At 47.9% G+C, this 27,082-nt stretch overlaps 10 protein-coding genes across 10 annotated transcripts; 5 read left to right on the top strand and 5 right to left on the bottom strand.

The window, feature by feature from the left end:
- The first annotated feature begins 2,572 nt into the window (after positions 1-2,572).
- F5B22DRAFT_608744 (uncharacterized protein) lies at positions 2,573-3,809 on the top strand. Its single transcript, XM_047975093.1, has 3 exons — positions 2,573-2,976; positions 3,049-3,148; positions 3,258-3,809. The coding sequence occupies exons 1-3, from the start codon at positions 2,670-2,672 to the stop codon at positions 3,634-3,636; spliced, it is 786 nt and encodes a 261-aa protein (XP_047830186.1). The 5' UTR covers positions 2,573-2,669; the 3' UTR covers positions 3,637-3,809.
- F5B22DRAFT_608746 (glycoside hydrolase family 128 protein) lies at positions 3,810-5,971 on the bottom strand. The gene is made up of 5 exons (XM_047975094.1): positions 5,718-5,971; positions 5,420-5,616; positions 5,215-5,367; positions 4,513-5,156; positions 3,810-4,455 (listed from the first exon to the last, which is right to left on the bottom strand). The coding sequence occupies exons 1-5, from the start codon at positions 5,896-5,898 to the stop codon at positions 4,212-4,214; spliced, it is 1,419 nt and encodes a 472-aa protein (XP_047830187.1). The 5' UTR covers positions 5,899-5,971; the 3' UTR covers positions 3,810-4,211.
- Positions 5,972-6,625: 654 nt separating this feature from the next.
- On the top strand, positions 6,626-8,723 carry F5B22DRAFT_608747 (uncharacterized protein). Its single transcript, XM_047975095.1, has 5 exons — positions 6,626-6,909; positions 7,055-7,436; positions 7,496-7,577; positions 7,630-8,335; positions 8,397-8,723. The coding sequence occupies exons 1-5, from the start codon at positions 6,801-6,803 to the stop codon at positions 8,486-8,488; spliced, it is 1,371 nt and encodes a 456-aa protein (XP_047830188.1). The 5' UTR covers positions 6,626-6,800; the 3' UTR covers positions 8,489-8,723.
- Positions 8,724-9,419: 696 nt separating this feature from the next.
- Positions 9,420-10,995, top strand: F5B22DRAFT_636738 (uncharacterized protein; the record flags this gene model as incomplete). Its single annotated transcript, XM_047977334.1, has 2 exons — positions 9,420-10,232; positions 10,366-10,995. 2 exons carry the CDS (start codon positions 9,420-9,422, stop codon positions 10,993-10,995), a joined length of 1,443 nt encoding a protein of 480 aa, XP_047830189.1.
- Positions 10,996-11,345: 350 nt separating this feature from the next.
- Positions 11,346-12,581, bottom strand: F5B22DRAFT_647075 (putative NAD/NADP octopine/nopaline dehydrogenase; the record flags this gene model as incomplete). Its single annotated transcript, XM_047978816.1, has 2 exons — positions 11,346-11,466; positions 11,533-12,581. 2 exons carry the CDS (start codon positions 12,579-12,581, stop codon positions 11,346-11,348), a joined length of 1,170 nt encoding a protein of 389 aa, XP_047830190.1.
- Positions 12,582-14,923: 2,342 nt separating this feature from the next.
- F5B22DRAFT_647076 (alpha-1,2-mannosyltransferase) lies at positions 14,924-16,611 on the top strand (the record flags this gene model as incomplete). The annotated part of the gene is made up of 3 exons (XM_047978817.1): positions 14,924-15,452; positions 15,517-15,562; positions 15,618-16,611. The coding sequence occupies 3 exons, from the start codon at positions 14,924-14,926 to the stop codon at positions 16,609-16,611; spliced, it is 1,569 nt and encodes a 522-aa protein (XP_047830191.1).
- A 136-nt stretch (positions 16,612-16,747) lies between these two features.
- On the bottom strand, positions 16,748-19,302 carry F5B22DRAFT_206892 (uncharacterized protein). The gene is made up of 3 exons (XM_047969645.1): positions 18,632-19,302; positions 17,033-18,551; positions 16,748-16,983 (listed from the first exon to the last, which is right to left on the bottom strand). The coding sequence occupies exons 1-3, from the start codon at positions 18,909-18,911 to the stop codon at positions 16,884-16,886; spliced, it is 1,899 nt and encodes a 632-aa protein (XP_047830192.1). The 5' UTR covers positions 18,912-19,302; the 3' UTR covers positions 16,748-16,883.
- A 105-nt stretch (positions 19,303-19,407) lies between these two features.
- F5B22DRAFT_608767 (copper radical oxidase) lies at positions 19,408-22,503 on the bottom strand. The gene is made up of 4 exons (XM_047975097.1): positions 21,875-22,503; positions 21,730-21,813; positions 20,743-21,677; positions 19,408-20,679 (listed from the first exon to the last, which is right to left on the bottom strand). Exons 1-4 carry the CDS (start codon positions 21,972-21,974, stop codon positions 20,005-20,007), a joined length of 1,794 nt encoding a protein of 597 aa, XP_047830193.1. The 5' UTR covers positions 21,975-22,503; the 3' UTR covers positions 19,408-20,004.
- Positions 22,504-22,861: 358 nt separating this feature from the next.
- Positions 22,862-23,970, bottom strand: F5B22DRAFT_207237 (uncharacterized protein). Its single transcript, XM_047969646.1, has 4 exons — positions 23,586-23,970; positions 23,441-23,525; positions 23,356-23,368; positions 22,862-23,295 (listed from the first exon to the last, which is right to left on the bottom strand). The coding sequence occupies exons 1-4, from the start codon at positions 23,778-23,780 to the stop codon at positions 23,121-23,123; spliced, it is 468 nt and encodes a 155-aa protein (XP_047830194.1). The 5' UTR covers positions 23,781-23,970; the 3' UTR covers positions 22,862-23,120.
- A 1,927-nt stretch (positions 23,971-25,897) lies between these two features.
- F5B22DRAFT_647080 (uncharacterized protein) lies at positions 25,898-26,613 on the top strand (the record flags this gene model as incomplete). The annotated part of the gene is made up of 2 exons (XM_047978818.1): positions 25,898-25,990; positions 26,059-26,613. The coding sequence occupies 2 exons, from the start codon at positions 25,898-25,900 to the stop codon at positions 26,611-26,613; spliced, it is 648 nt and encodes a 215-aa protein (XP_047830195.1).
- Positions 26,614-27,082: the final 469 nt, after the last annotated feature.

Consider the following 27,082-nt stretch of genomic DNA (forward strand, 5'->3'; position numbering starts at 1 on the left):
ATAAAAAAAGGTGCAAAGCTCAAAACCCATGTTCTCCGGCATGAGAAGGCTCATCTAATCTTCAGCAACAAGCGGTCTACAACAAATGCTGAGAAGGCCACGACTATTTTGAAGCCAAGGATTCCTCTCTGGCCTTGATGATTGATCTTGACTCTGTATACAAATCAGACCGAGGTTCCTAATATTTAAGACCTGTCGATATGTCCTAAATGAGCGAACGCCGAATAGTTTCATTTCAATACCATGAGGATTCCTTCTTGGCCCTGGTGGCTGATTTGGGTACTAGGTATCCATATACGACCGATACGGCCTTGGCAATTCTTAATCCTAGAGCATCTTATGCCAGCGAGGTCTGTAGGTATTACCTCATGTTTTCGGGTCTCATAAAAGGGTCTTTTACAAGACATGCGCCCGTAGTCATAAGCAACCTGCATGTTCAGCGTAGGTGCGTGTAAAACGTATATAGGCGCACGAAGGTGTTCAGCGCGTGTAACAAGGGCTGCGCGATGCAAACCGACTTTCTACCTTCGGGCGAACACAACGCTGTACTCCATAATAAGCTCTCGTTTCAATTTCGTCGGTGAATATTTTCAGATGTTGTAAAAATTGTCCATTCCCCGCGCAGCCATACGGCTACAGTGATGCTCATCAGAACTTTACACGCCATCTGCAGGCGAACAAAAGGCTTGCATCGTGTGCAATTGCTAGTAGGTAGCTGAGGTAAGACCAGGTCAGGCAAGTCTTTATACTTATACGATCAGATCTGTTTGGCGAATTGGGTAATGCGGTGAGATCAAAGGATGACGGAAGGATCCGAGCAATGTGAGATGAGCTTTCTTGCTTGGCTGGGCGTGAGAACAGCTGACAAGGGTAGTATGAGCAGGGCTAGTTATACTACTTAATAGTTAGTGACGGCATATAGAGACATGGAGTTTACGACAGTGGGCAGTTTGAACGTCTACTAAAGACCCGTCAAAGGAGTACGCGAAGCTCTGAGGATGTTGCGCATCTCGTATCGACCTCATTAGGTATTGTCACGACTAGGGACCGTACAGTTTTAAAAGCCAAGAGAAAACAGCCAAGCGCGTTTACTGTTTGTGGACAGTAGCCCTTATGACCATGATATGATGTGCATTATTACAGTATGCATGGACGCGCACATTGTCCAACCAGCACTGTTGGAACTGAGATACCCGTTATTGATGCTGGCCGCTCACTACGATGACAGATCCGGTAATTGGGTAATTAAATTAGTATACACTAGGCGTCTAGGCAAAATAAGCTTTTATACCACTTCTGTCTTCTAGAACTGTTGATCCATATACTACCTGCTGGCACTACTAGTATAGCGTAGATAGTAGCTTGTTTTATCAATGCGGAGAAAGCAGCCTGTCAGGCATTCTAGTCCACTTACAGCTAAACTTGTTGGAAAGGAGGATTGCATAATTCTTATTTTTATTATGAGAAGAAAATGGAAGGAGAAAACAACAACAGTAGCTAGGCGTAGAGTTTCCTGATACTGTCTAGAAATTATACGGACAAAAATACCGTGTATCTCGTGTGATCCCATAAAAGAGAAAGCTGATGCCTATAACCCCTAGTCAAAGCTCAAATAGGAAATTCCAGGTGAATACCTGCGGCTCCTGAAGTTAGTACCGGTGAGAAAAGCTTAGCTGCTGCTGCGCCGCTTGCGACTAGATATTGTCGGAATCCCCTAGCCTACATGTATACATACTTCATCAAGTATAAGCCACTTTATGCCAGATGCGATAACTGAAGTTGTAATAGTGTAAGTATGGTAGTATTGAGATAAGCATTCAAATTCTAGAAGCAGGGGGTCGTTCTACCATATGGCCAGTTCCCCAGCACTCCGATACTTACCCCATACTTAGCACCCACATATCGACATCACCCAACAAAGAGCCTCTCTTTTAAAACTAGAGTGCCCTCAAATTAGCTGTTGCCAGTGGCCGCGGGACACCTTGGCTCTGATATGCAGCAGTAATTACTAAGATGCTAAGGAGTTACTTGGCTCTGGTGCTTTATAACATGGCTACTCTTTGATTATAGAGTAGCATTCTTCAATGCGCAAGGGTATAGAAATGTCTGTTAGTTACCTATCTAGGTAGGTCCGTGATGGGTAGAACCGAGGCAGCCATTGTACGCGGAACAAGCCATGACTAAGTACTATTATGTTTCCATCCCATGTAACTCGAATAATGCAAATAGAGTGATGGACCAATCGGGAATAACACACAGACCTATTTTAGTAACAAGCTACATCTACGATTAGCCAATCTGATGCTCTAGTGTAGAGTGCTTACGGTAAATGATGTGTGTCTCCTAGCACACTTACAAATATTCTTGTCGCCGATACCATGGGAGATGTGACACGCGACTCGCCACATGGCAAAATGATTTGATTTACCAGAATAACAGTATACCTGGTACGAATGCGGGAAGGATCTGCGAACCATCAAGAGCAAGATGACAGTGTAACAAGAGTAGCTTCATTGAACGAAATTGACGAATATATGAAGACTGAGCATCCGCCTCGACAATGAATACCACACACTCTCTTCACATCTGTCTACCACCACCTTCTCTTAACAAGACTATTTCTTCTACCTTATAGGTTATAATAATTAATCCATTCCACTCTTTTCACTATGAAGTTCTCCGGTGTCGTTTCTGCCCTGGCCCTTACTGGCGCGGCCGTTGCCCGAACTGGCAAGGCAGGCAAGCAGTTGCCAACGATGAAAATCGCCAACATTGAGGTCGTCGATACTCCCATCGTCCGCAATGCTATCAAGGCAGTTGAGGAATTCATCCCTCTCCAGCCCTACCTGTACGGTCACGTCATGCGCTCATGGCTTTTCGGCGCCGCTGCCTTCAACAATAACGCCACACTGAAGGCTCAGATTGATCTTGAAGCTCATGCAATTGGTACCCTCCTTCATGATTTGGGCTGGGACAGTACGTAACTTCATCTTAGCAGAGCTATTACTCTTCGGTATTTCAATCGCTAACACTAAATTTCACTTACAGTGCGAGAGGACTCCCCTTGGACCACCAAGGAACACCGTTTCGAAGTGGACGGTGGTGCTGGTGCCCTGAAGTTCATCCAACAACACCCTTGCTCTAAGAAGTATGTATAAACCCCCCTTGCCTTATGGTTTAGTGTCTTTGTCGCATGATGCAGCAGTTCCATGGTATACAGCTTAGATATATCGACTAATGTGTATCTATGCACGCAGGGAATGGCCAGAGCTAAGACAGATGTGGGTGTACGACGCCATCGCTCTGCAGGCCATCTCCGACATTCCAGACTTCAAGAGCATCCAGACCCAGTGGATGATCCGTAGTGTGGGTTTCGAGTTCCCCGGCCCCCGATCTCCCCTTATCAAGGACGAGGACTATGACAGCATCCTCGCCGCCTTCCCTAATGACTACCTCTTCCGTGGAACCAACGAGACCTTCACCTGGATGGCTGCCACCAAGCCCAATGCCGTTTACAACACCTTCATCCAGGACTTCGGTACTGCTTACGTCCCTGGATTCAACGCCACTGGACACCGTCTATTTGATGTCATTCAGGGTGGTCTCGCCGCCGAATTGGCTGCCAACGCTTCATGATTAGATCACTGAATAGAATAGAAGTGATGCGTGGGAACATAAAAAGCTTTCTTGTATATAATATTACATGTATAAAACATGCAGCATGCAATCAAAGATAATACTTTGATCAAATCTCAGCGCTACAGTTACTTCAGTCAAGTTATTTATGCTAGCAAAAATTTGACTTGATGGTATTGCATTTCTAACCCCCTTGACCTTCCCTTTGGAGTCTCAATCGAAGTAAATAGGTCGATAAGCTGAGTGTCACAAATTCTAGCCCTTTTCTCTCGCTTGCGTGTTGAAGAGCCTCGGATATCTAACTAACATGCCAGATATATAGCAACCCTTGCGACTTACAGAACAAATTAGTAATAGCCTCGCAACTTCTAGACCAGTTCGCATTCTGGGTTAAGTTTTCATACTCGAAGCTGCTACTTGACTAGCTTTAAACGATTCTGTCGCGAAAAATAGAGAATGGTCATCGACTATAATAACGATCTTTAAAACTATACATAAACATCAAAAATAACCCACAGTACATAGATCACGCCACCGATTGTAATCTTGCTCCGACATTCGGAATTGCAACAAAATCAATATGGTTTCTGGCCCGTGAAGTTCCCAGGAGGCGAATAGCGCCCGACCACATACACGCCGCCTTTAGCATCCTTCGCTGAGGCCATGCCGATCTTGGTGGTGGAATGCCACATGCATTGAGTATAGTGGCCATACGATGCGAAATTACCCTGTCCGATTGGCTCGTCGTGGTAGTTCTTTTCCTCTGCTACCCACAGGTTCGCACCCATGAGCAGAGGTGTTGCGTTGGAAGCCGAATACCTGAGAATTGCTTTCGTCAACAAGGTCTTCGGAGACTTTCCATGAATATGAACTTACCATGCAAGGTTTTCCCCCTGATTTGGACGTGAAGCACCAGATGAGTGTTCCAGCTTTCCAATCTTGGCTAGGTGCTTTGCGTAAGTTTCAGCATTTTTCTCGAGTTGGTGGTCCCAGGTGAGTGGTTTGAGTCCCTTCGCTTTTCGTTTATTGTTGTGGGCGTCCAGGGCCTTCTGCTCATCTGCGTCAAGAACAGCGGCCGCAGTAAATGCGACTACAGCATGAACCTCATTACTATCTGCGTCAAGCTTGCTGTCTTCCATAGCTTTGGCCACGTCATCTTCTGTCACCTGAATGGGACCGTCACCCGTTGCCATCTGGACTTCGATGTCATCCGCAGCCGCAGTAGCCTGGCTATCTTGCACAGCCTGGTCATTGCTTATCGCCACTAGAGAGGCAATAGCTTGGCCCGGGAGCTTCATGGGCTGCTGGTAGACGTACATCTTGCCTAGTTCTGTGAAATTCCCTTGGGCATCCATGAGCTGAGCAGCTGGGCTCACGAACCCATCGGCGACCTTGCGCTGAAAGTCAAACAGTCCATATTCGAAGACCCAGTCCTTAGAGTCCATCCAATTGCACATCTTTACTGTGAACTGCAAGACATTTTGGTAGTTACGGTCGATGCATGCAATCTCTGTAACCATCTACACGTGTAATTAGCGGGTGCCGAATTGCGACAGATTATAATTATGCACTACTTACTACTTTCAAACTAGGCCACTTTCCATGCATGTCCTCGAGATACTTGATTGCATCATCAGCCTTGTGAGAGTAGTAGTGCAAGCAGAGGAAATCAGGCTTGTCATTTGCGGTAAGTGACATGAACTTTTCAATCCACTTTCGGCCTTGCTCGTCCTGGTAGAATTAGCACTTCTGCATGGACACAAATCATTAGAGAAAAACGTACAGAGGCGACAGCTGGAGAACCTAGCTTCTTCCCCTTGTTCTTCCTTAGGGGTAACATCTGTTTATTCCAAATATCTCTTGCCTGCTCAGGCGTGATTCCAGAACGCTCAGGCTCGTTGAAAAAAAGGACTACCGGAGCCTTCGAGTCTTGAATCATGGCCCAATCATTTCCCTTGGTGGACTCAAGGACTCGGACCACTATAAAAGCTCACTTATTAGAGGTCTGTGACTATAGTAAACCAATACGAAGGATATACAGCGTAAGGGATCTGGAACTGGATAATGTTGAGAAGATGTACTAGGCCGGAAGATCGCTCGTCCCTTGAGCTCCTGGGGGACCCAGGCATTCCAGTTTATGAGGGAAGACACTGGACTTTTGTCACCAAAAGGAACTTGGTCAAGCTTTTCAGGGATTCCAGGGTTTCCTGGGCCGGACGAGTTGCTCCAATCCCAAAGAATCTGGCGCTTCTTAATAACCATTTTCAAGAAAGATCGCTCTAGAGTCTAGTAGGCCTAGAAGTTGGAAATTAAAAGTAGGTAATATTGAATTTGATGCTGATGCTGATGAAAACAGAACTACAGAAAGATGCGAAAAAGGGTGGTTATATATTCTCCAATTAACAAACCCAGATATCATCGTCGAGGGTCCTTTGCGTGCTACTCACGATGATATTCGTAGATCTGACAGATAGTAGCTAAGATTATCTTGTATCCAGGACATGCGATAGAATAGAAGCACAAACTCTACTAAACTTAGCAACCAGAATCACGCGATTCTGTCAAATGATCTATCCTGCCGTACGTATTACAACGAATCCAAGAGGCACAGATATCAAATTTTCCATGTGATACAGTGAATTCGAATTTGATCACCACTTGCGATATCTTGTAAGAGGTTTTGTGTGAGTAAGCCGCAACTTGACTCCCAAACCAACGTAGACTACTCGGCTGGGCCGCACGCTTATTCGTCAGATGGCCATCTCACCTCAGGCTTCAGCCATTCAGTCCAACAGTAGCCGATAATTTAGTCAAAAACGCCGTACGATAGGGGCTCATGCTTATCGTGATTCATGATAGACAATCGCTATTCCCGACGGGGCTGTGGTCTTGGAAACCAACAAGAGTCGGAGCACATCTAATTACTGACTTAATGGCTTGTCTTTCGTGGCTTGTTAGGATCCTAGCACTCTAGGAATGGCTGCGTTCAGATGATTAGACCGTTTCTTCCCAAGGCTTATGTCGTAAATGTCGTGATTACAGAAGCCTACAATCGTTGAATTATAAAACGTCACGATTTCCCCTGATTCCGTGATCTCACGCATCTCACGCATCTCACTTCTTACATCAAGATCAGACCTCATTCCGAAGCAAACCAACCCAAGATGCATTATCTTCGTATTCACAATAGATCAAATCATCCTCAGACCTTTCAATGCCATGGTTATAATGGAAACAAGGACATAACCATCAACGCTAATGGCCAAGCCAACAGTCAGTTTCTTCCATTAGTTAATAAATCTCCCCTCCCCCTCCCCCCGTGGGGGCAGCTTTCGCACGTCATTGTTACTGCATGCTCCCAAGACATGTGCTGAATTCTCAATCTGTTTGATAATTACTCACTACAGCGTGTAAATAGTTGAAGCGCCAGATGGGACCTCTGGGGCCATCATCGCAGTTCATGAAGGTATCATTGGTGAGCAATGTGAGATTACCAAACATGGCTTTGAGGGAAACGACACGATCGACATCAGCAATATTTGCGGTGCTGGCGGAAACATGACCTGCCAGCAGGTCGGCGACCCTCCCGGAAAGTTCAAGGGCCACGAGACTTTCATGCAGGCCTGCAACAACGCCTGGCACAAATTGCCTCAGGCGAAGAAGGACCAACTGAAAGGTCACGTCTTCCTGGACGGCAAAGGCAATGTAAAACGTATTGGACCACCAAAGGACTTTCAGCCCTTAGAGCAGTTCGTCCGCACTTTCGCTAACGGGCGTACTTATATTGGTGTTGGGGCTTGGTAAGCTTCCCTTGTTCGATTGACGTTGTTTGAATCGCTGTTATTAATTGGCTATGAAGGGGAAACAGTGCTGGCCACCCTGAAGATAATAAGCAAAGTCACCCGGGTAAGGGCAGCAAGGATATTCTCATTGTTTATAGTGTAAGTCTCTTGCTCTTGATGAATGGTTGCCGCTCTTACTGATGTCGTTTAGGACGGCAATGCTGCTCCACAGGCTGATAAGCCCTTCACCGGCCAGTCGTTCGCTGCAGTCTCGGTTAACTTGGTGGCGGTTCCAAGCGAAGGCCAAGATGAGGGGAAGAAAAATGTACAGGAGACAGAGGATGTTGATGTTGATACAGACGGTGCGAAGGAAGAAGAGACACAGGCTACTGAAACTATGGGTTTGATGGCCGCAAAGGCGGTAGCGCCAAACTCCCAAAACCTTAGCCCAGGAATTCTCTTGACAAACAAGTCCGCTAAGAAATGCAGGTACTACTTCTATGATAACTATTGGAATGGCAATGGCGAAGCAGGTGCCAACTTCGACAAGCCCCTGAAGGACGTTGAGGTCGGGCCTAATGCAACGGTTCATGTACCTCTAAGCCTAAGTTTCAAGGGTCGTGTGCAACGTGGGAATCAGCAACCAGCTACCTGGGGTGAATTTCAGGTCAAGGCATCGAATGATGGGCGGGCTCACGGTGACATCTCGCTACAACAGGGGTGTGACGGCGCTGCCACTGTTGCCTCAACTGACGGGACTAATGTCTCAAATGGTTTTGTCAAGGACATCATCAAAGGCGCCCCAGCAGCTGCTCTTGGCAAGAAGCCAAGCGGAGAAAAAGTACTTGCCAGCACCGAAGGGAATTGGAACGGTCCTGGGAACCAAGCAGCTACCGACTGGGAGCACAAGCAACTAGGTGAGGATGCTACTGTCGTACGTGCTTTTTTGCAATCAAAAGTTACTAACTCGTGGAAAAGGTACTACCAAAGCATACATCAAAGGCGGCACCGGGGTGCCAGACGTGGCTAGCAAGAACAACTGTCTTCACTTTACTTTCTACGTTGTTTGAATATCTGGTTGAAATAGTTTTGAGTGACTTTGGGTCATTTTTTCATTGAGATACACATATTTACACGCACGCAGGCACGCACATAACCATATACACCCGTTCACAGGTTTTTACATCGATATTTTCTATTTCATAGACTGTGTAATCGCATAAAGATATGAAACTCACTTTTCTAGTATGGTAAACTACCGATCCAACTGGCCAAGGCATTCACATGTGATTTAGTGATCAGCAGACAGGTTTAGGCTATAGAGCTTGCTTAACAATATCATATTAACAAAGTTATTTGCGGACGAAGACCTTTCCTCGTGAATCTATATGGTTTGCTCGGCAAGCAAGATGTGTACTGTCGCAAAAACAATATAGGAAGTGCCATAAAACCCTCAATCTTGCTCACATAGCTCTCGTGTAACGGTGTGTAAAATGACATACAGCGCACTCGAATATCGTTAAACACTTGGGCTAGAAGAACAATATGAGAACACTCCGGTGGACGAAGATGACAAATCAGCCAATATAATAATATAGCTGTATATAGGGCATCGTTGGTATGTATGCTTTGGTGTGCGAGTTGCCAATGAGGACAGCTTCATATCCAAGCTTGGAAGTTATTACTCGGCATATATGCGAGATAATTTCGCAGGGGTATTAGTTCCTTACATCTACACCCGGTTAACTACTGCAGGTTGTATACATCCGCCCTGCATATACACACATCCCAGTCCTCAATACCGTTATTTACGGTCTATGAGAAGCGCAAGTAATAAGAAGCGTCAAATTGAGCAAGTTTTCTCCCCGTTCGGCGATCGACTCCAATAATAGTAATATCACATATCCACGACCAATTCTAGTTACAGTGACAGAACTCGTTGCATAGTTCAGATGTGCTATCACATTTGAACTATCTCCCTCATTCATATCACGAAGCGCAATGGGCTATAGAGGGTTGGAAGGGTTTCGATGGACAACGGTATGTCGAGATACCACGCGCGCCGAGGATGAGAAGTTCACTCATACTCTATGCGATTCAGCAACTACTGCAAGTCTACGGGAAGAGATTGCAGCGTTGCGGCTCTTTGCACAGCGCCCAGAATTGGCTGGGAGTATCCAACGACCACTGAGAGTTTACATATATACTTCGCTAAAACAGTTCGAAATCTTAGAAAAGCGAGGCTGGTTCATGAATGCCATCCGACAGGTCCGGATATCTGAGTCAATCACCTCTCCTATTCTGCGTATTTGCCTCACTCTCCTCCTTAGTTTCTTCATTATAGCCGTCACTGTCTTGCCTGATGTCATTGGTTTCACTATCAATGAGCGAGCATTCAATGCCCGAACATTACCAGCTCAGAGCCGCACAGGAATTCAGATACTGTCCATGATTTTATTCCCGCAAGCCAGCTTACGATTAGCGTGGACGTTTGCTGTTGAGCGCCTGGCTCTGCCTATTGCCAATACCGTTGGTTATTCCTTTGTCGCATGGAATCCCAAATACTCGCACCTTCCAGAGCAGCTATGGTTTCAAGTTACCGTCGGCATCGCAAATGTGCTAGGCCAGTTGGGACAGGCATTCATTATGAATATTTGGTTGAAATGGGAGGAACTCTGGAGGAGACGAGTCCCTCCTCTCCCCATTGAACTACAATATCAAGCTGGGATTCGTTATGCATCACTCAAAAAGAAGATTGACGTCTTTCATGCGCTTGCTAAACAAGCTGATCTAGGGCGACACATGAATACACAGGTTAGGATTTTGGAGTCTCCCTCATCGCATTCAACATTGACTGTCTAGCAAGTGTTGCTAAGTCAATTCTGCCTCCTCAAGCTCTTGCTAGTTCTATGTAGAAGTCATTCACTGACTAGTTGTTCATAAATAGGTCGCGCTTACCAAAGGCGACTTGCAGAAACTAGAGGATATTCTGCTTGAGTGTTCGCCTCCCTCCCTCCGAGAAATAAGATCAAGACCGCGGTATCCTAGGAGTCCTCGATTGTTTTTATTCTTCTTGACCTTGGGGATCATAGTTCTGAACGCGGTGGCCTATTACTACGACTACTACCTAGTATTGACTGTCGCGGCTGCTGGCGTCTTCGTCCTACTTCGGCAGGGTGAAAGGGCACTATCTCCATATCATTCAACAAGGGACATGATCAACGGCTTCTCAATTCTTACAGCCGGCCAAGTTCCGGCTATTATAGTCCTCGCTATACCTCTCCTCGTTGCGCGTGAGCGATACAACACCGACCTTTTGGCCAATACAGTGGTATTCGCCGTGTTGACCACCATTCTAGGCATACTCACCAACACGGTTACTGACCTTTTCGCTGACTTCATGCTTGTGTGTGCTCGAAAAGTCAATTGGATTGCAGACGAGGACACGGTGAAATCACAAAGGGAACACGAGGATATAGTTGATGCTGCGATCAGCACAGCTCTAGAGTCATTCCACCTATCCATGATTGAAGGAAAAGAACTAGGGGCCAGTTCATCTGTCAAAGCTGTGGTTTAGAACTTAACTAGTCAATAAAGGGATAAGTGCGTATCACTGAATAAGGGAAGTTCTGAGCCATGCCAGCTTGATTCTAAGTGATCTTGGTCTATGAACACGCAAATTGGAGTTGAAATGGTTATAGGCTTCCGGGCTTATAACCAGTTGGACTAAGTATAAGTACCATAGATTAGGGTGGTACATTTGATTATATAGCAGAGTATGTGTGGGTTGAAGTACCAGCCACCAGGATTACCTATTCCTGCCTTCCTAATTCCAGTAATCGGATAGAGAGGTGCACACTTGTTTTTTCATCTCTTATGTAGTATCACTATGGGGAATATTGCTACGAAATTCCCCTCAATTCCTTCTTATAACATCAGGCGGTTAAGATCCAAACTGTTCCCAGGCATACATTGCACATCAAAAGGGGTGAATTCCTCAGCATTGATATAGGACAAGATTTCGTCCAGCGACCAATCAGCGAGGCCTCTAGAATATTAGAGTCAGTCATTATCCATGATGTTTGGAGAGTTAACTGGAATGATAGCTACTCACAGCGCCTTCAAGTTACGCCCAACTCCTAGGTAATCGGTGCTGTTTATCATCGAACACCAAAGAATAAGCGATCTGATAAAAGGGGACTGCTTTCCCGCTTTCAAGCCCAGCTCGTACCAAGGCACCAATACGTAAGGCAGGTCTTCTGCTAGATACCTGTGTTGCATGCTTGTCGGACACAGCTTCATCGTGCTGTGGAGCGTAGACCCCTTGGCAAATTCATTCAATGACCCATGGTTCATCCCATAATAAGTATTCATTTGCTTCAAGCAAGAGACTACTCGAGCCCCATACTCGCGTGCAATGGCCACTCTTTCGTTGTCGATTGCCTGCATCATCTTGGTGACAGAGGGTGTCATTCCTTCTTGATAGAAGTAAAAGTCGCCTTTTGTATGCTCTATCCAGCCCGCGTTCATAACAGCTGTAATCGGATGGAGTACGCCATTGAAATTATAGAATGCGGCCTCGATGACGTTGCTGCACCACTGGAGCGTTCCTGGGAAAATCGTCCCTATGTCTGCACGGAGATTTTCATCGATGTCGGCGGGTAGCGAGCCGATTGGCATTACGGTCTTGAAGCCGAAAACATTGATACCATACCATGAGACAGTATGCTGTTGCTCCCTGTATTTGCCACCAATAACCCGAGATCCGTAAGGAGAAGCGCTTGTCTCCAGCAGGTAACGGGCTCGGATGCGTTTGCTAGCTACAAGCGTAAAGAAATTGCCGCTCGCAGCAATGATGATATGGTCGCTGACATCGAATTTCTCCAGTTCGGATAAGATGTCGTCTTGGGCGTAGGATGGAACGGCGAGAATGACAACATTTGAGAATTGGAGGGCTTCTCTCATGCTCGTAGTGACAATTGGGTAGAATCGACCTGCTACTACACCGATGGAATCTAGAAAGCCATCCCTTCCAATGGCATCGACGTTGCTGCTATGATCGGGGTGAGCATATAACAGTACCCTGATACCACGACTCTCAAGATCAGCAGCGAACGCACATCCACAATTTCCAGCTCCCACAATAGACAAAGAAGTAATCATATTTTGAAAGGGTGACTTTGGATAAGCAAGGCTATAAGGGGTCCATGAATGTCGAATCGAATAGAGGCTTATTACGGATGGCTTTCCAAGCATCGCCTAGTAAAGAGGAGAGCTCTGTACGGATTCAGAGGCCTGAAATACATAGAAGAGATAATCCCCTTTACTAAAATGCATCTCTTTATTCAATGAATAATGCTCATTGACACCATACTCTCATCAAAGCTTGAGATTTATGATCATAAGCAGGTATATTGGAGCAAGATACGCAGAAGTCCCATGCGCTTATACGAGTGCCCGCACAGCACTGTGCTGTTGTTATAGTCGCCTGCGCATCTTCGCCTTTGATATTGTTGTCTGTTTTCTCTAGAACTCCCGAGATCAATTGAATGTCCTATTCGAGATTCCCCAAGCCCGGACACGAGGCCACGCCTAGACATCCCCTGAAATACAAGTAATGTACTCAAACATGCTCAAAATCGAGCCTATTCAGCCGAGCATGTTACGTAACACCCCAATGAAACGCAATTTCTTTTGCAGTCGGAACATATGAAACCGCGATTTTACCGTAACTATAGAAAAAGTAAATTTGCCTATACGGACAATTGTGGATTCAGCAGACCAGAATATTAGTCCGGGGAAATTCATACGTGTTCGGATTTCAAATTTTCAGCAAAGGTAAACTGCAGTATGAGACTCATAGTCGTACTTTCAATGAATGAAAGTGTATGACAATGGCTTGCTTAGTGTTTAGGGGATATATCATGACGAAAACAACAGGTTTGCGGCGTCCCATATTATATTCATATTAGACGGTATCATCTAAACTCCTTCAATATCTGTGCATCAAGAGGCCCCTGTGCGCGGGGGGTCAAATTCGGGTTTGAAGTGAAAGGTATTAGTAGAAAATTGAGCAAGTTTACGATAGATGGGTTACACTTAATATGATAAATAACGATGACGAGGTCTTCTCCTTAAGTCAATTGCCACCTATAGACTATCCTATATGGCCTGTGTTTTAACTCGACGGCACCCCAGAAAATTCCGAGGCGTGTTCTGTTCAGTTCGTGATCTGTAGAGAAATTATTATTATGAACACTTCAGGCTTTCTTTAGTAACAGAGGCATGACTTCAGTTTCTGGTGGCTATGATGCGATGCCTGGCGTGGACTCAGAGGGTCATGGTCAGGAGACGAGCTAAGATTTGAAGTGTAAGGTTCCATTTCATTGGACATGATGGCTTCGAGGCTCAGCACGACTTTGATATTAGCAGTACTTGAAAGATAACTCAGCTCGCCATGTGGCTTTTTGCGCCGTGTATTGATGGACTTCAAGTTTACTCATCAAGGCATCGATATCTTAGCAATAATATTTCATATTATACTCGCTTTACCTAAGAAGTTAACGAACTGTCAAAGCGTCTTCGAAATCAAATGATATTTCAAAATCCCAACTACCCGACTTTTAGTTGATGATGTAACTCACGAGCCACAAATCTAGAAGGATCAAAATCAAGAACCTTGAATGAGTTCGCTCTATGATTGCTAGGTACTCTATGGATGCATGGGTTTGTGCTGATAAGGAGTCGTATTGCAACCAAGAAGTCGGACTGTAGCAGCGTGATGGCCATCGGGATAATTTATAAGATAAAACTTCCCAATCTGTTCCGAAAGTATTGTTATGTAAAACAAGCACTGTTATTCCAAGTAAAATACAAGTCTTTATCATGCCCGCTCCGCTCGCCCGTTAGGACCCCCGCCACTCTCCACGTATCATGCCATCGAATACGGCCGCGATCAGCTACTTGTAGATGCTGATAGTACTCACTGCACTCCGCATCGCCGGTATATGTCCGCTTTTCTATAAGCCACTCTTTTTCTGGGAGGTATTCCCGATTGGTTGGAACCTACAGGGCCAAGCCAACGTTGTCGTAATGATTAGATAGAATCCGCGCTAAGTTATCTCCTCCAGCTGTATTATCGTTCTTGGTCTCCTCTTGCGCTTTGGAAACAGTTATCGCCGATTTACTAACATCGACTCGGCGCATCGGTGCGCGTCCAATAGTATTATATCATTCATGTCATTCTTATCATGGAATCGTCCCATGCCCAGGAACCGGATATGTTCATTGATTATTTGACCTGGGGTTGGAGAGCTCTAGTGGCGCTAATCAGATGCCAGCTGATCACATCAAGATGCCATATCACATTTCCGTGTAACAGGAAGTCGTCATTGCTATCACTTCAACTTCACTGCCACATAAGCCGAGATAGCCCCGTGACTACTTCTTTGTCCTTGTTTTTAGCACCTCATATTCCCAAGACAACCCTTATATACGTATACGAAATGCCCATGACAACTCTAGTTTGCCTGGCGCTAGCCGTTTGTCTGCCTATAATAACCTTTCTAGCACTCAGGCCCTCTCAGAAAGATGTCGTATGGAGAAGATTCGGATTCGCTAGGAACACAAGTCGCCCCAGTACCCCAACACTCGAAAAGCAACCACTTTCAAAGCCCTTAGCCTCACACTCCTCCGCGCTTGTGACAGCTTTCCCGCCCTTTCAAAGGAGCCAGCTCAAGGAACTGATACGAAAACTGTCCCCGGCCCAGCAGAAGGAGCTGGGCCAGCTATCCTTCAACCAGGCGACGTTTGAGAGCTCACTGTTGAGGTTCGAGGAAGACTACAGCGATGCCGATTACTCAAAATACGTCTACTCCGGATTTTCCATCCGTGAGATCAAGGCGCTGGGGGCCTTTCCCGATTACTCGACCCTATCGGGCGTCCCGATGCCGAGCCCCTATCTGGATTTTGACATAGAAAAGGCTAGGCCGCGCCCGTATAGGCCATTCAGGTGGCCGTATCACCAGACGATGTGTATGAGAGCCGAGTTCACTTTCTTGATCATGAAATTATTACAGTGCTGAGGTTTACTATGCAGCTTTGACAAAACTAGAGCCTGACTGGTGGATCGAGCTAGAGTCCACGTTAGTATCTATCAACTGTGTATTCAAAATTAATTACTGCGCTTATACCTTATAGTTACAAAGAGCGCATAGCCCAGCGCAAAGACCTGTATGCCAAACACGGTCCGGGAGTACTGCAATGGCTTCCTGGCTCCGAGTTGGCGTGCAAGGAGCTAATGGAGATGGTCATTCAATTTATCTGCGCCCGATATCCCACATATTTCACATTGTCAGAGGACAAGCTCTGGCTCGAGAACAAGATCCTAGGCATCAGGGCGAACATCCGCGAGAAGCACCCCCTTTTGATCTTGCTGGACCATGTCCCCGAAGATTTTGCCATCACCCTTCGCGACCCGGAAACGGGCTACTACGCGTTCCGCGCCGGCGTGATTTGTTCAGCGATGGGTTGGAGTCTAGGGACCAAGATCGGACTCAGGCTAGATGAGATTCACCAGCCTGTCCCAGACTACAAAGAGAAGATGAAGTTCAGCATGGATCGGTACGTGGAGTCCCTCAAGGCCATAGATGACAGTGTCCATCATCCTGTTATCTCAATCCCTCTCCAGGGGCAACCCTCAGCAGTACTAACACCTTCTCACAGCTTCTTCTCCAAGATGCCGACCAACAAGCCAATCCAGCGCGGATCCTGGGATCTAGAGGTCGACAAGCCCCTCTTCCTCGCGCCAGGCAGCGACCGGCACGCACAAGACGGTGACGTAGATCCGTCTCGGATCCACCTGCGCGTAGACTGGCAGACGCTGCGACGTCTACCGCTGTCAGGCGCCATCGTGTTCAATTTCAAGGCGGTGTTCACACCGATCGAGGAGTTCCGCACCGAGGCGCGCATACCGAGTCTGCTTCTACAGGTGTTGAGACACGCGAAAGGGAATCTGATGGAGTACAAGCATGCGCCTCATATAAATCATATCGTAACCCCGCTTTTGGAGCGGTATGAGACGGAGCAGAAAGAGGCTGGGCTGGTGGAAAGAAACTGGGAAGTTTGCACCCCGGACGAAAGTCCCCTGTTCCCGCAGTGGGAGAAGAAATGGCATGCTCAGCAGGGATTCTAAGTTAAGCTGCACAGTGGCAGCTATAAGATGTTTGGCGCGTGCGCGCCACATGTTGTAAGTCGTATCAAGGGTGAGTTCATGATAGTTGAGCGTGATTGCTGATGATTGATGAACAACAAGTATCTATATGCTTGGTAGCCCAGCACCGTATCTATGTCAATATATACACTTAAATCTTCATGACCTAACTTAAACGTTCTCACAATGCGTATTCGCGGGTATAAACGTCATTTTGCTCCCTCCTCAATTGTATCACTAAAGGCCTAGGCAGTTTAGGTTTTATAGTATTTCGGTCCCTCCCCACCTTGGGGAACGGCCCAGTTGATATCTTGATGAGGGGCCTTGATATCACATGTCTTGCAATGTATGCAGCTTTATCGATGTTAGCGCAGGCTATAAGAAGTTGTAGGGTCATACTCACTTTTGGGCGTTGATTTGGAATCGGACACCGAGGGGTTTTGATTCATCTTCCACATACTCGTAGACACCGGCAGGGCAGAAGCGGTTCTCAACACCCTTGTATGAGGGCCATGTCTCAGCTGTATGAGCATCCCAATCCTTCACTTGGAGATGGACCGGCTGGTCTTCTTCATGATTTGTTCCTGTCCGAGATACACTAGTCAAGATGTCGAATGTGATCTTTCCGTCTGGTTTGGGGTATTCAATCTTTGGGCATTGATCAGCGTGCTTCGTGGCCTCGTGATCACGGTGCTTATGCCTCAATGTCCAAGGAACTCGCCCTTTGAGTGCATAGGCCTCCAGCCCGGAATACGCGACTCCGCCATAAACACCAAGGGGTGTTTGGAAGGAAGGTCGCATATTTCGAACCGCTTTCAATTCTTTCCAAATCTCTGATTTTCGCAGAGAAGTCTCGTAGTCGTAGAGAAATACGGCACTCGAATCACCATCCGACAAGGCATTCCAAGCGGCTTCGGCAGCCAGCATACCAGATTTCATGGCGTTGTGTGTGCCCTTGACTTTAGGTACGTTGACGAAGCCAGCAGAATCACCAATCAATGCCCCACCAGGAAAAGCGACCTTGGGAATTGACTGAAAGCCGCCCTCATTTAGAGCCCTCGCACCATAAGAGAGACATTTACCACCCTCAAGAACTGATCTGTAGAGAGGGTGCTGCTTTAGCTTTTGAAATTCGCCGTAGGGCGACAACCAGGGGTTCGGATAGTCTAGGGCGACAACTAGGCCAATGCTCACAAGGTTGTCTCCAAAATGGTACATCCAAGCGCCGCCGTAAGTATCAGATGGCAGTGGGTATCCCATGGAGTGTACGATCTGGCCCTTTTGAAACTTCTCTGGCTCAATCTCCCACACCTCCTTCACCCCGAGACCGTAGGTCTGAGGTTGGCTATCTCTCCTCAAGTCAAACTTGTTGATGACTTGTTTCGTCAGGCTACCATGGCAGCCCTCGGCAAACATGGTAACCCTGGCGTGAAACTCCATACCCCTTTCAAAGCTATCTTTGGGTTTTCCATCTCGGGCGATACCTAAGTCATTTGTCGCTACACCCTTAACGGATCCGCCCGCGTCATAAAGAACTTCTGAGGCTGCGAAGCCTGGGTATACCTCGACACCTACTTCTTCAGCCCGCTCGCCAAGCCATTTAGTGAATTCGTTTAAGCTGACAATATAGTTGCCGTGATTGTTCATCTGCGGCGGGGTCGGTATGGGTATGGCCGATGATTTGGTCAGGAACCTCATCTTGTCTCCGGCAGCGGGTGTGGCATACTGGAAACGATTTTCGTTTGCCTCGTCGAGCCAGTCGGGGAAGAGTTCGTTGACGGCGGATGGCTGTATGACAGCACCGGAGAGGATATGGGCACCAATCTCGCCGGCCTTCTCAAGTAGCAAGACTCGAAAGTCTTCATTGCCACTCTCGTTCGCCAATTGCTTTAGACGGATGGCGGCACTTAGCCCAGCAGGCCCTGCAGCAACGTACCCACATTAGCGTTCATGTCGTTGAAGATCGAGCGCAAGTGATAGAACTCTCGGGTGGATCATTCACCTCCTCCTATTATACAGACATCGACTTCATCGCTCTCCCTCTCAATGGATGCAGGGTCGAAGCTCTCGTCGACGCTTGCGAAGAATCGTGGGCGAGTTGTGCTAAAGGCACGTGCTGAAGGGCGAGGTATCGGAACGGTTGTGGTAGCCTGGCGTGCTGTTCGCGACCGTGCCGCGGGCGAAGAGTAGGTGGCGCAGGAAAGTTGGCGAGAGAGGCGTGAACGGACAGGAAAGACAAGACCGCGCCGGGCAAGATTCTGGAGAGGAACGGAGGTAGGCATTGCGATAGCCACCGGGAGGTGCTACTAAGCTCTGAATAGAGGAACACCGCGACCAAGACACAGGCAGATCCTCGACGCCGGTCGCATTACAAATTCGAAGGATAATGAACGAAGTGACTGAGCAGATGCGACAGAAGTGACGAAGTAGCAGAAGGCAGTGTAAGTAGGTATTCACCTAGGTATCCAAAGTTTTGCTTTCCGACAGCGGCAGTAATGACATCAAATCCGAGGCCAACGTAGCCAATCAGAAATGAAGGATTAGCGAACTCTACCGGCCTACCTAGGTAATAGCAGAGGTAGTAGCTACCTACCTACTTACCTAGGTAGTATGCCCCGCCCCCACCATTTTCACCCATGCTCACAGGTACCTACATAGGTACCTACAGTATACTGCAAGGGCACCTAGGTTACCTACTCGCCTACATAGCTACCATAGTGTATTTTTGAGAGGAATCCTTTGGTAACGCCCTCTTAGCATTACCTACCTAGGTAGATCCTTGACCTTTAAAGACATTGTAAAATTGACCAATTGGCAATGACTTGTGTATTTCATCTACCTAGGTAAGGAGTTGTTATGTAGGTAAGTTTGATACCCATTATTACTACCATGCCCTTGACATCTCCATGTTGATATCCGTTTCTAACCGCGCCAACCCAGTGGGCATGTGATAATCTCCCATCGCCACAGCACTACGGTAAAGTACGCTGTACCTAAGAGTAGACATGGTAAGAGATGAACGGTTACAAGACTACCTAGACCGAGGGTGATGTGTAAGTCATTCTGAGTCGACAGCTTCTAGCTATGGATCTTCAATTTTACCTAGTATCTAACTAGAAATCTTTCGAGGTTGTGTCTAGTCTCTTTAGTTCTGAGAACGCATGCGTTGAGTAAGCAGATATGGCGGTATAGATGAACATGGCATCACACATTTAGATGACATATTAGGGAAGACTACAATTACAAATTAAGAATGTGTGAAAGCTAGAAGCTTATTGCCTAAGGCCATATATCCTTCTATCGTGAATGAAAAGTGATACTTCTACTAACCCAGCCTCATTTGCACACAAGACACGCGCCTTCTTCACGGTATTACTAGACGCCAGGGAACGTGAAGCCCTCGATATTGGGCCAGTCACCGATGCTAGCGGGATCCCCTCCGATACGGACCCAGACTGAATGGCTCGGTGTCGGGCCATCCAAGACGAAGAACATGTACCAGGCAGGTGGACTGACCCTAGCATTTGGCGGCGCAGTGACAGTGCACGATGTACCGCTGCAGGAGAATTCTGGGAAAATAGTCCGTTGGCCCATGTTATTACCATGAGTCGATCCAACGGCTGCGATGAGCGACACCTTCACGTCACCCCTGAATGTTGAGGTCAGCGTGAAAGGGACGGTCTCACCGTAGGCCCAGTCCTTGTTCGTGATGGTGAACGTGGGCTTGGGCGCTCCGGATAGGATGTAGTCGGGCGAGAAGTACTCGAGACGGTACTCCTCGGGGTTGATCTGGTCCTGGGGGTCGCTGCCTGAGACCAGTACACGTCCGTCATTCATCAGTACTGCTTCGGAGTGGTATAGGCGAGCAATGGTCGAGTTAGCGAGTTGTGACATTCGCGCACCAACGGGCTTCGCAGGGTCGTACAGCACGGCGCCCTTGTTCGGGTGTGTGGCTAAGCCGAAACCTGCGCGTCCGTTGACAGCTCCGTTGAGAATCAGATAACGCCCGTCGGGCAAGCCTACCATGCATGTCACGACACGAGTAGACGGCTAATGAGGATGTTAGTAAAGAATCAACAAGCATCGTTGATAAGGCATCGATATGCTACTCACCATTCTCTCAATAGTCCACTCGGCACCTTCAACTTCTGGCTGAATAGAAATGCAGTTGTCGAGACCGAAGTTCGCACCGTCGGTTGTACCACCACAAATCAACACGCCTAGCGGGTCATCATACGGCGCGTGCTGAGGCAAAAGACTCATTGTTCCTTGTAAGGGGTAATTTCGTCCAGCTTCAGGATTGTTGACAGCTCCAGGCATCTGCGCCACCATTCTGACCGTCTGAAAGTCGGTCTGTGAAATAAGACGCGCTTCATTATACTGCGCGAAGAAGATATCACCCGAAGGCAAAACGGCCATGAAGGGATACGAGTTGATTTTCTCAACGTTCTGAATGTAGTCCAGGTATGTTGAGTTAGTAACCCCAGCAGGCCTGGGGAGGATCTCGCAGGTTGGAACCACCGGGCCGTCTGAACCATCCTCACCACCCATGACGAGAATGGATCCGTTACTCAGCGTCAGGGCAGTCGGGTACCAACGAGCATCGAATAATTTGAGTTTATTCACATCTTCCTCCCAGTCATTTGTTCCGTTCTTACCCAAGCCTGGCTCGGGTGTGAAGAGACGGACGCCATAGAGTGATTCAGCAGACCACCCGCCGAGGTTTATGTGACGCCCAGCTTTATCGGGCAGCACCAGGGATGCAGAGCAGAAGACATCAGTCTTGAGCTGGAGTTCACGAAAGGCGGTGCCGTATTGTGGCGCAAGCGTAGGATCAAACTCAAATGAGCCGCTACTGTTGTCATAGACCTGTGTGCCATGCTTCTCAACGAAAACGACCTTCTCGTTGATACTAACAGTGCTAATCAGAGGCAGAAGGGGCGCGGACATGATAAAATCATAGCGTCCAGCTGCAGCACCTTGAGCATACGACCATGTCGTCAAAGTCTCACCAGTCCACTGGTAGTACGATATTCTATTACCGCCACCTAGAGCCTAGTTAGTCTTTCACTTCTGTCAACTTGGATGTGCTCAACGAACCGCAGAGGTGATTAGGATCACCTGGGCAGGGAACGGTGCATTCAGATTCAGGAGCCTTGGTGACTTCGTCAATATCGCCGCAGACTATGCACACTCAGGTCAGTTTTGCTCCTAGAAGAAGAGGGATAAGCGCCGGGTTACTCACAACACTGGTATCCGTATTCAACACCTCCCGCATTGTAACCGAATCGACTGCAGCCAGCTATGCAAGCCTCGATCGTTGCGTTCTGCTCATCGTTGCTCATCCACGGCAGGACGCGATTGTCAATGGCGTCGCTGTACTTACATATTAGCTCCCCACTACAGCATCAGGTCTTCTACAGTCTCCAATGATCAACACTTACACAACGCACCCATAGTACTCCCAAGACCCAGGAAGGCCCTCTGTAAGGGCACTGGGTGGGAGATACACGGTGAGGGTGTCATTTGAAAAGATCGAGAGTCTATTTCCCGCACCGCAAAACTGTTCATTGTCGCCCGAGCAAGGCATGTTACAGTCCGCGTCGTCTGTCAAGTTGGCGCCATTGCGGACGAAATTGTCGCAAAAGCATTGGCTCGCATATTCTAGTCCAGCCACACTGTAACCAAGGCCGATGCAGATGTCGACGCAAGATTCGATAGTGAGGTCGTCGCTATCTTGCTGCTGAACATTGAGTGCCCGACCATTGCTACCCTCAGTATAGCAGCCCCTGTATGCCCAGGAACCGGGGAGGTCAGGCACAGATCCCAGCGGGTCTGCGGCCGAAACTCTCGGGACAACGCTTGCAGCCGTCTATGGGACATTCTATTAGGTCAATCTACGAGCACATGGAACAACGGTGCATACCTGGAGAGCAAGTGCCGCAGCTGCGACAGACCAGCGAAAGGACGCCATCACTTAGGAAATGCACGATTTCAACGAAAGTGAGCAACGAGCGTCTTGGGTGGTGGGAAAACCCTCCATTGGCGGTGCAGGGTCCTTCGAGTTTTTAACTGCCATTGTGGGTGGCATGTTTAGGAGCTGACATATGACAGATGGCGCGCCCTGAATGCGACTGTGTGGTTGAGCTGAGGCTACATCGAATCCATATGGTCCCATTCGGTGGTATTTAGATGCTCTTGGTTCGCCCAGAGATGCAAGAGCCGGTGTGTACGGAGTGCGGTGAAGGTCCTCTATGCAGGTCAGACGAAAAGGGATGGTATTTTGCGCCCAACACGATGTAACCCTGGTATCAGCTGAAAAAAATAAAAACATGGCTCCATAGATCTTCAAGTTTTCTTTATTTGCGTCAATTTTATGCATAAGTACACGCGATGAGAAGTAATCTCTTGAATACAGTCAACCACGACAGATTATCATTTCTCACGTACTTTATCTGCTGTACTACCTACCAACTGCAGAGTCTTACCACCTAATCCTCGACACAGAGCTCGGCCTCCAAATTCACAGGCTGCGGACAACCATAAACCTTTTTCATAGCGGGCGTGCTGTAGCAGGCCGCGTCGCTCGCAGCACAGTCGAAGAGCTCGCAGCCCTCGCCCGGGGTTAAGATATTGTGAGAGGCGGCGAAAGGATTCCCCCATTCTCTGTAATGGGCATTAGCCAAAACACACAAGACGGCTACCGGGTGAGCTAGGGCGCCTTACGTGCTGAATTCGTCTGTAGTAGCGGGAGATGCAGGTGTTAGCGCGCCCAATTTCGGCAAAGGCAAATACGAGTTTTTCGGCTTACAGTACGCGTAATCTGGGTTCGAGGAGAACGAGTACCCAAAGAACAGCGGGGTGCTAAGCGTCCTGGTCTTCGCGATCTTGACGGTCTACATATGCGGTCAGATGACTCCACCTAGCGACATGAAGGTCAAGTCAGGTAGACGCACGGATCCGGTCTCTCGGAAGTTCTCCGCAAAGCGGCCTCCGGGTGGGACAGCAGTTAGTGTGCCCGGCGTGCTCCCGTCGTAAGGGAATGACTGCACGTAGACTGTGAAGTTACAAGAGCTGGAAACTATAGCCTGCTGGGCAGAAACACTGCAGACAAGCAGAGCAGCGCTTGTGATGGTAGCTAGGAGCTTCATTTTGTCAAAATCGTAGGAGTAGATATCTAGTTGTAGGTATGGCCGACTTGCTGAAGAAGAATAACGGCCTTGGAGGAGCAATGTGAGCGACCGGCTCTTCCTCCTTTATATTATTTCCTGTATTACAACAATGAAATCATTGAGAACTTCGTATTGTGATATAAACGACCTCAATATCAACATTTAGGGTCTTTACGCAACAGGACGTGATTGCCTACACCATACGTCCCCAATCCGTCCGTCGGGAAGTAGATTACCATGTCAAATCGAGGTGATCCATGGTTCATCTATGATTCTACCCAACTGATCATCACAAAGATCTCGTGTTTTCCCCCAGTTGAGCTCCAGAGAGGGCTAGGCAAAACCAAGCACACGAAGTAATGCCACCAAGTTCCGTAATGAGTACTACTCAATCGATGATAATCCAACCCGAATGCTACACAGTATTGCTGCAGTCTTGGTTGGCTATCTCGTTGGGCTGTAATATCCATTGCTATAGGCATGGAAGCGATGAACGAGCAGACGATATAAGATAGCAATGCTACCACAATAACTCGTATTCACGCGGCATGGGGAGGATGGAGGGGTAGATTGGTGAGGGGCTGCGATCTCCAACCCTGTCGAGCCACGCTGACTACCGCTCCCCACAGTGATGATAGACAAGTCCATACCGATCTTCTATCAGACGACCAGAGGACGGCACAACGTTGGGAGGCCAAGACCGAAGATCAGGTCCATATAGCGATTCTCTGGTTCCGTACACGTGGAGATTGCAGGTGACCTCATACATCGTGATGAGGTGCCCTGCATGCTGAGAAGGTAGTACCGTAGGTAAGCAACAAACGCTCCCATGACCTCTGCATATTCAGATACGGAGAAATTTTCATTATGTCGGAGACTTGTTCTTACTAGGAGAGAAGTTCGAAGAAAAAGGATGAGAGTTCGTAGCAATCAAACGTTCAGCTGGACTTACATCAACATATGGTCCGGTCCGCTTCTCATCGTCAATTGCAAGTATGATGTAAGATACCTAAGCACCAATATGATCCCAAACCCTCACTAAAAGCAATCTGAATAGTTAATCGAACGTTCAGGCTGGCGAACAACCAACGAAATGCCGATATGCATGCACGGTCCTCAGATGGAAAACCCCTCATTACAACTTATTTCACCTTGTTATAACCTCGGTCTATACCTGCGACTATCTTGCAACTTACACAGCCACATCATTGGAACGAGTATACCCATGGCTGTTACCGGAAATCGTGATCTCCAGGCTCGGCAAGAATTAGGTGTCAGATAATTATTGACCGGGGCAGCCCAACTCATCACCGAGCTCACCTCTCCTATCGGCGGCGAATATCTTTTACGTGTGTTCACGTGATCATACTATATATGTGAGGGACGTGTTTGAGGGCCCGTTTGATCTTCGCGTTGGTGTCTGAGCTCTCGCCCGCGAGAAATTTCTACACATGGCGAAAGACAAGACCAACCAAAAGTCTTGGCATTATGCGATTTCCACGATGATCGTCAGGGCGAATGATCTTCTAGAATTCTCCTAGTTCGCGGTTCAAGCGCACGACCTAACGCGCTCTTTATACTATGATCTACTCGGATCATACGGTACCACGAATTCTGAATCGCTGGGCGCGCACTATTCTGTATGGAGCATGTTTTGCGAATCTTTTGTGAATCAGCACCTTACCAGGTCTCCTTAACCCTTACAGAAGAAGACATGGTGTAAGTGGGCCAAGCTTCACATCAGAGATCTCCGGAACTGTGCCTCCTTCTACCGAGCAATGTAGATACTGATCGAAGATCATGTCGATACTATAGGAGCTTATTTCGTCTTGATCTTCCATAAATACCATCGTCCCATCCTCAACAAAAATACTTTCTAGCCTCACCATGATATCCGCATAGATCGTCCTGTGCCTATCCTTCATTCCTTCGAGGTAAGATAGGCCAACCACTCTACAAGTGCCAGTCATCGTGTACTAATACGATATCTAGCTGTGCTCTATTTCTTTCGTTCTCACAACGGCCTCACAACTCCGCGAGCTGTGCCGCTACTTTCATTACTATTGACTAGTAGTATCTCAAGAACTTTTTTCAAAATGAAGAACTTCAGCACTGTCCTTATGGTCTTGGCGACTGGCGCCTCCTTTGTGGCTACCATGCCCGCCAAGCCACGAACCCTTCTGGCCAATGTAAGAGAATTCGAAACCATGTTTCAGTCGCAATTAGTAAGATTATGTCACTAACCAGCTTCCAACAGCCCGCTGGTGTGGTCGGTGGCCTTCTTGACCCTGCTGCTGGTAACCTGACGGCCGGCGATGTGCCTCCTCCTCCGCCTCCCCCAGGCGGTGATGTACCTCCTCCTCCTCCTCCTCCGGCGGGCACTGATGTGCCTCCTCCGCCGCCCCCTCCTCCGGCGGGTACTGACGTGCCTCCCCCTCCCCCTCCACCGCCGGCGGGCACCGATGTGCCTCCTCCTCCCCCTCCTCCCCCAGCTGGTAGTGACGTCCCTCCTCCTCCTCCGCCCCCTCCGGCTGGTAGTGATGTCCCACCACCACCACCTCCTCCTCCAGCTGGTAGTGACGTCCCACCACCACCTCCTCCTCCTCCGGCTGGTAGTGACGTCCCTCCTCCCCCTCCTCCCCCTCCGGCTGGCAGTGACGTCCCTCCCCCTCCCCCTCCTCCGGCTGGCAGTGATGTTCCTCCTCCTCCTCCTCCGGCCGGTAGCGACGTTCCTCCTCCTCCCCCACCGACCGGCAGCGCGGCCAAGGTTGACCCGCTCACCGTTCTCCGGAACCTCTTCAACAACGCTTAAGGGGACCAGCGAGACACATTTTCAGAACAGGTCATGTTCAATGTGGTGCAGCAGGATGAATTGATCCGACTTCATACTTGCAAGTTGGGTTACGGTTGTTTTGTCTCGGGTTGTATGAATAGACGGCAGGAAGGAATTAAGGTACATGGATGAACAGATACGAATTCACATTCAATTGTATATACACTCTTCCTGTTTAGCTAGTCTAGACTTTTCACGATATCACGTAGAAAAAGAGAACGGGTTTCTACATTACGAATAGGCTGCGAAGACGATTGACTTACCGTTGTGAATGACATGGGAATTTCGCTCGGACGTAATTACTAGAAGAAAGGACAAACTCACTAGGGATATTCTACGCCCGGAACAAAGCGAATGCCTGATAAAGTAGACAGATTGGTGGCATACTATATCTATTCCTATGAGCAAGCGAGAAGGTGGATATGTTCTGGGAGAAAAGTATATATAT

Source organism: Xylaria bambusicola (genome assembly GCF_022495145.1).
Source record: "Xylaria bambusicola strain CBS 139988 unplaced genomic scaffold F5B22scaffold_24, whole genome shotgun sequence".
NCBI classification, from domain to species: domain Eukaryota; kingdom Fungi; phylum Ascomycota; class Sordariomycetes; order Xylariales; family Xylariaceae; genus Xylaria; species Xylaria bambusicola.

What these genes read in the sequence shown, in the direction of transcription:
- F5B22DRAFT_608744 (XM_047975093.1), top strand. Translation starts at nt 2,670, where the DNA reads ATGAAGTTCTCCGGTGTCGTTTCTGCCCTGGCCCTTACTGGCGCGGCC. An exon ending in TCATGATTTGGGCTGGGACA is followed by an intron (nt 2,977 to 3,048) that starts GTACGTAACTTC and finishes TTTCACTTACAG; the next exon opens with TGCGAGAGGACTCCCCTTGG. An exon ending in CAACACCCTTGCTCTAAGAA is followed by an intron (nt 3,149 to 3,257) that starts GTATGTATAAAC and finishes CTATGCACGCAG; the next exon opens with GGAATGGCCAGAGCTAAGAC.
- F5B22DRAFT_608746 (XM_047975094.1), bottom strand. Translation starts at nt 5,898, where the DNA reads ATGGTTATTAAGAAGCGCCAGATTCTTTGGGATTGGAGCAACTCGTCC. An exon ending in ACGAGCGATCTTCCGGCCTA is followed by an intron (nt 5,617 to 5,717) that starts GTACATCTTCTC and finishes GAGCTTTTATAG; the next exon opens with TGGTCCGAGTCCTTGAGTCC. An exon ending in GTTCTCCAGCTGTCGCCTCT is followed by an intron (nt 5,368 to 5,419) that starts GTACGTTTTTCT and finishes TAATTCTACCAG; the next exon opens with GACGAGCAAGGCCGAAAGTG.
- F5B22DRAFT_608747 (XM_047975095.1), top strand. Translation starts at nt 6,801, where the DNA reads ATGCATTATCTTCGTATTCACAATAGATCAAATCATCCTCAGACCTTT. An exon ending in TATATTGGTGTTGGGGCTTG is followed by an intron (nt 7,437 to 7,495) that starts GTAAGCTTCCCT and finishes TTGGCTATGAAG; the next exon opens with GGGAAACAGTGCTGGCCACC. An exon ending in ATATTCTCATTGTTTATAGT is followed by an intron (nt 7,578 to 7,629) that starts GTAAGTCTCTTG and finishes GATGTCGTTTAG; the next exon opens with GACGGCAATGCTGCTCCACA.
- F5B22DRAFT_206892 (XM_047969645.1), bottom strand. Translation starts at nt 18,911, where the DNA reads ATGCCTACCTCCGTTCCTCTCCAGAATCTTGCCCGGCGCGGTCTTGTC. An exon ending in TGTCTGTATAATAGGAGGAG is followed by an intron (nt 18,552 to 18,631) that starts GTGAATGATCCA and finishes ACGTTGCTGCAG; the next exon opens with GGCCTGCTGGGCTAAGTGCC. An exon ending in TTCCAAATCAACGCCCAAAA is followed by an intron (nt 16,984 to 17,032) that starts GTGAGTATGACC and finishes ACATCGATAAAG; the next exon opens with CTGCATACATTGCAAGACAT.
- F5B22DRAFT_608767 (XM_047975097.1), bottom strand. Translation starts at nt 21,974, where the DNA reads ATGAGCAACGATGAGCAGAACGCAACGATCGAGGCTTGCATAGCTGGC. An exon ending in TGAATACGGATACCAGTGTT is followed by an intron (nt 21,814 to 21,874) that starts GTGAGTAACCCG and finishes GAGTGTGCATAG; the next exon opens with TCTGCGGCGATATTGACGAA. An exon ending in AGTGGACTATTGAGAGAATG is followed by an intron (nt 20,680 to 20,742) that starts GTGAGTAGCATA and finishes CATCCTCATTAG; the next exon opens with CCGTCTACTCGTGTCGTGAC.
- F5B22DRAFT_207237 (XM_047969646.1), bottom strand. Translation starts at nt 23,780, where the DNA reads ATGAAGCTCCTAGCTACCATCACAAGCGCTGCTCTGCTTGTCTGCAGT. An exon ending in ACTTCCGAGAGACCGGATCC is followed by an intron (nt 23,526 to 23,585) that starts GTGCGTCTACCT and finishes CCGCATATGTAG; the next exon opens with ACCGTCAAGATCGCGAAGAC.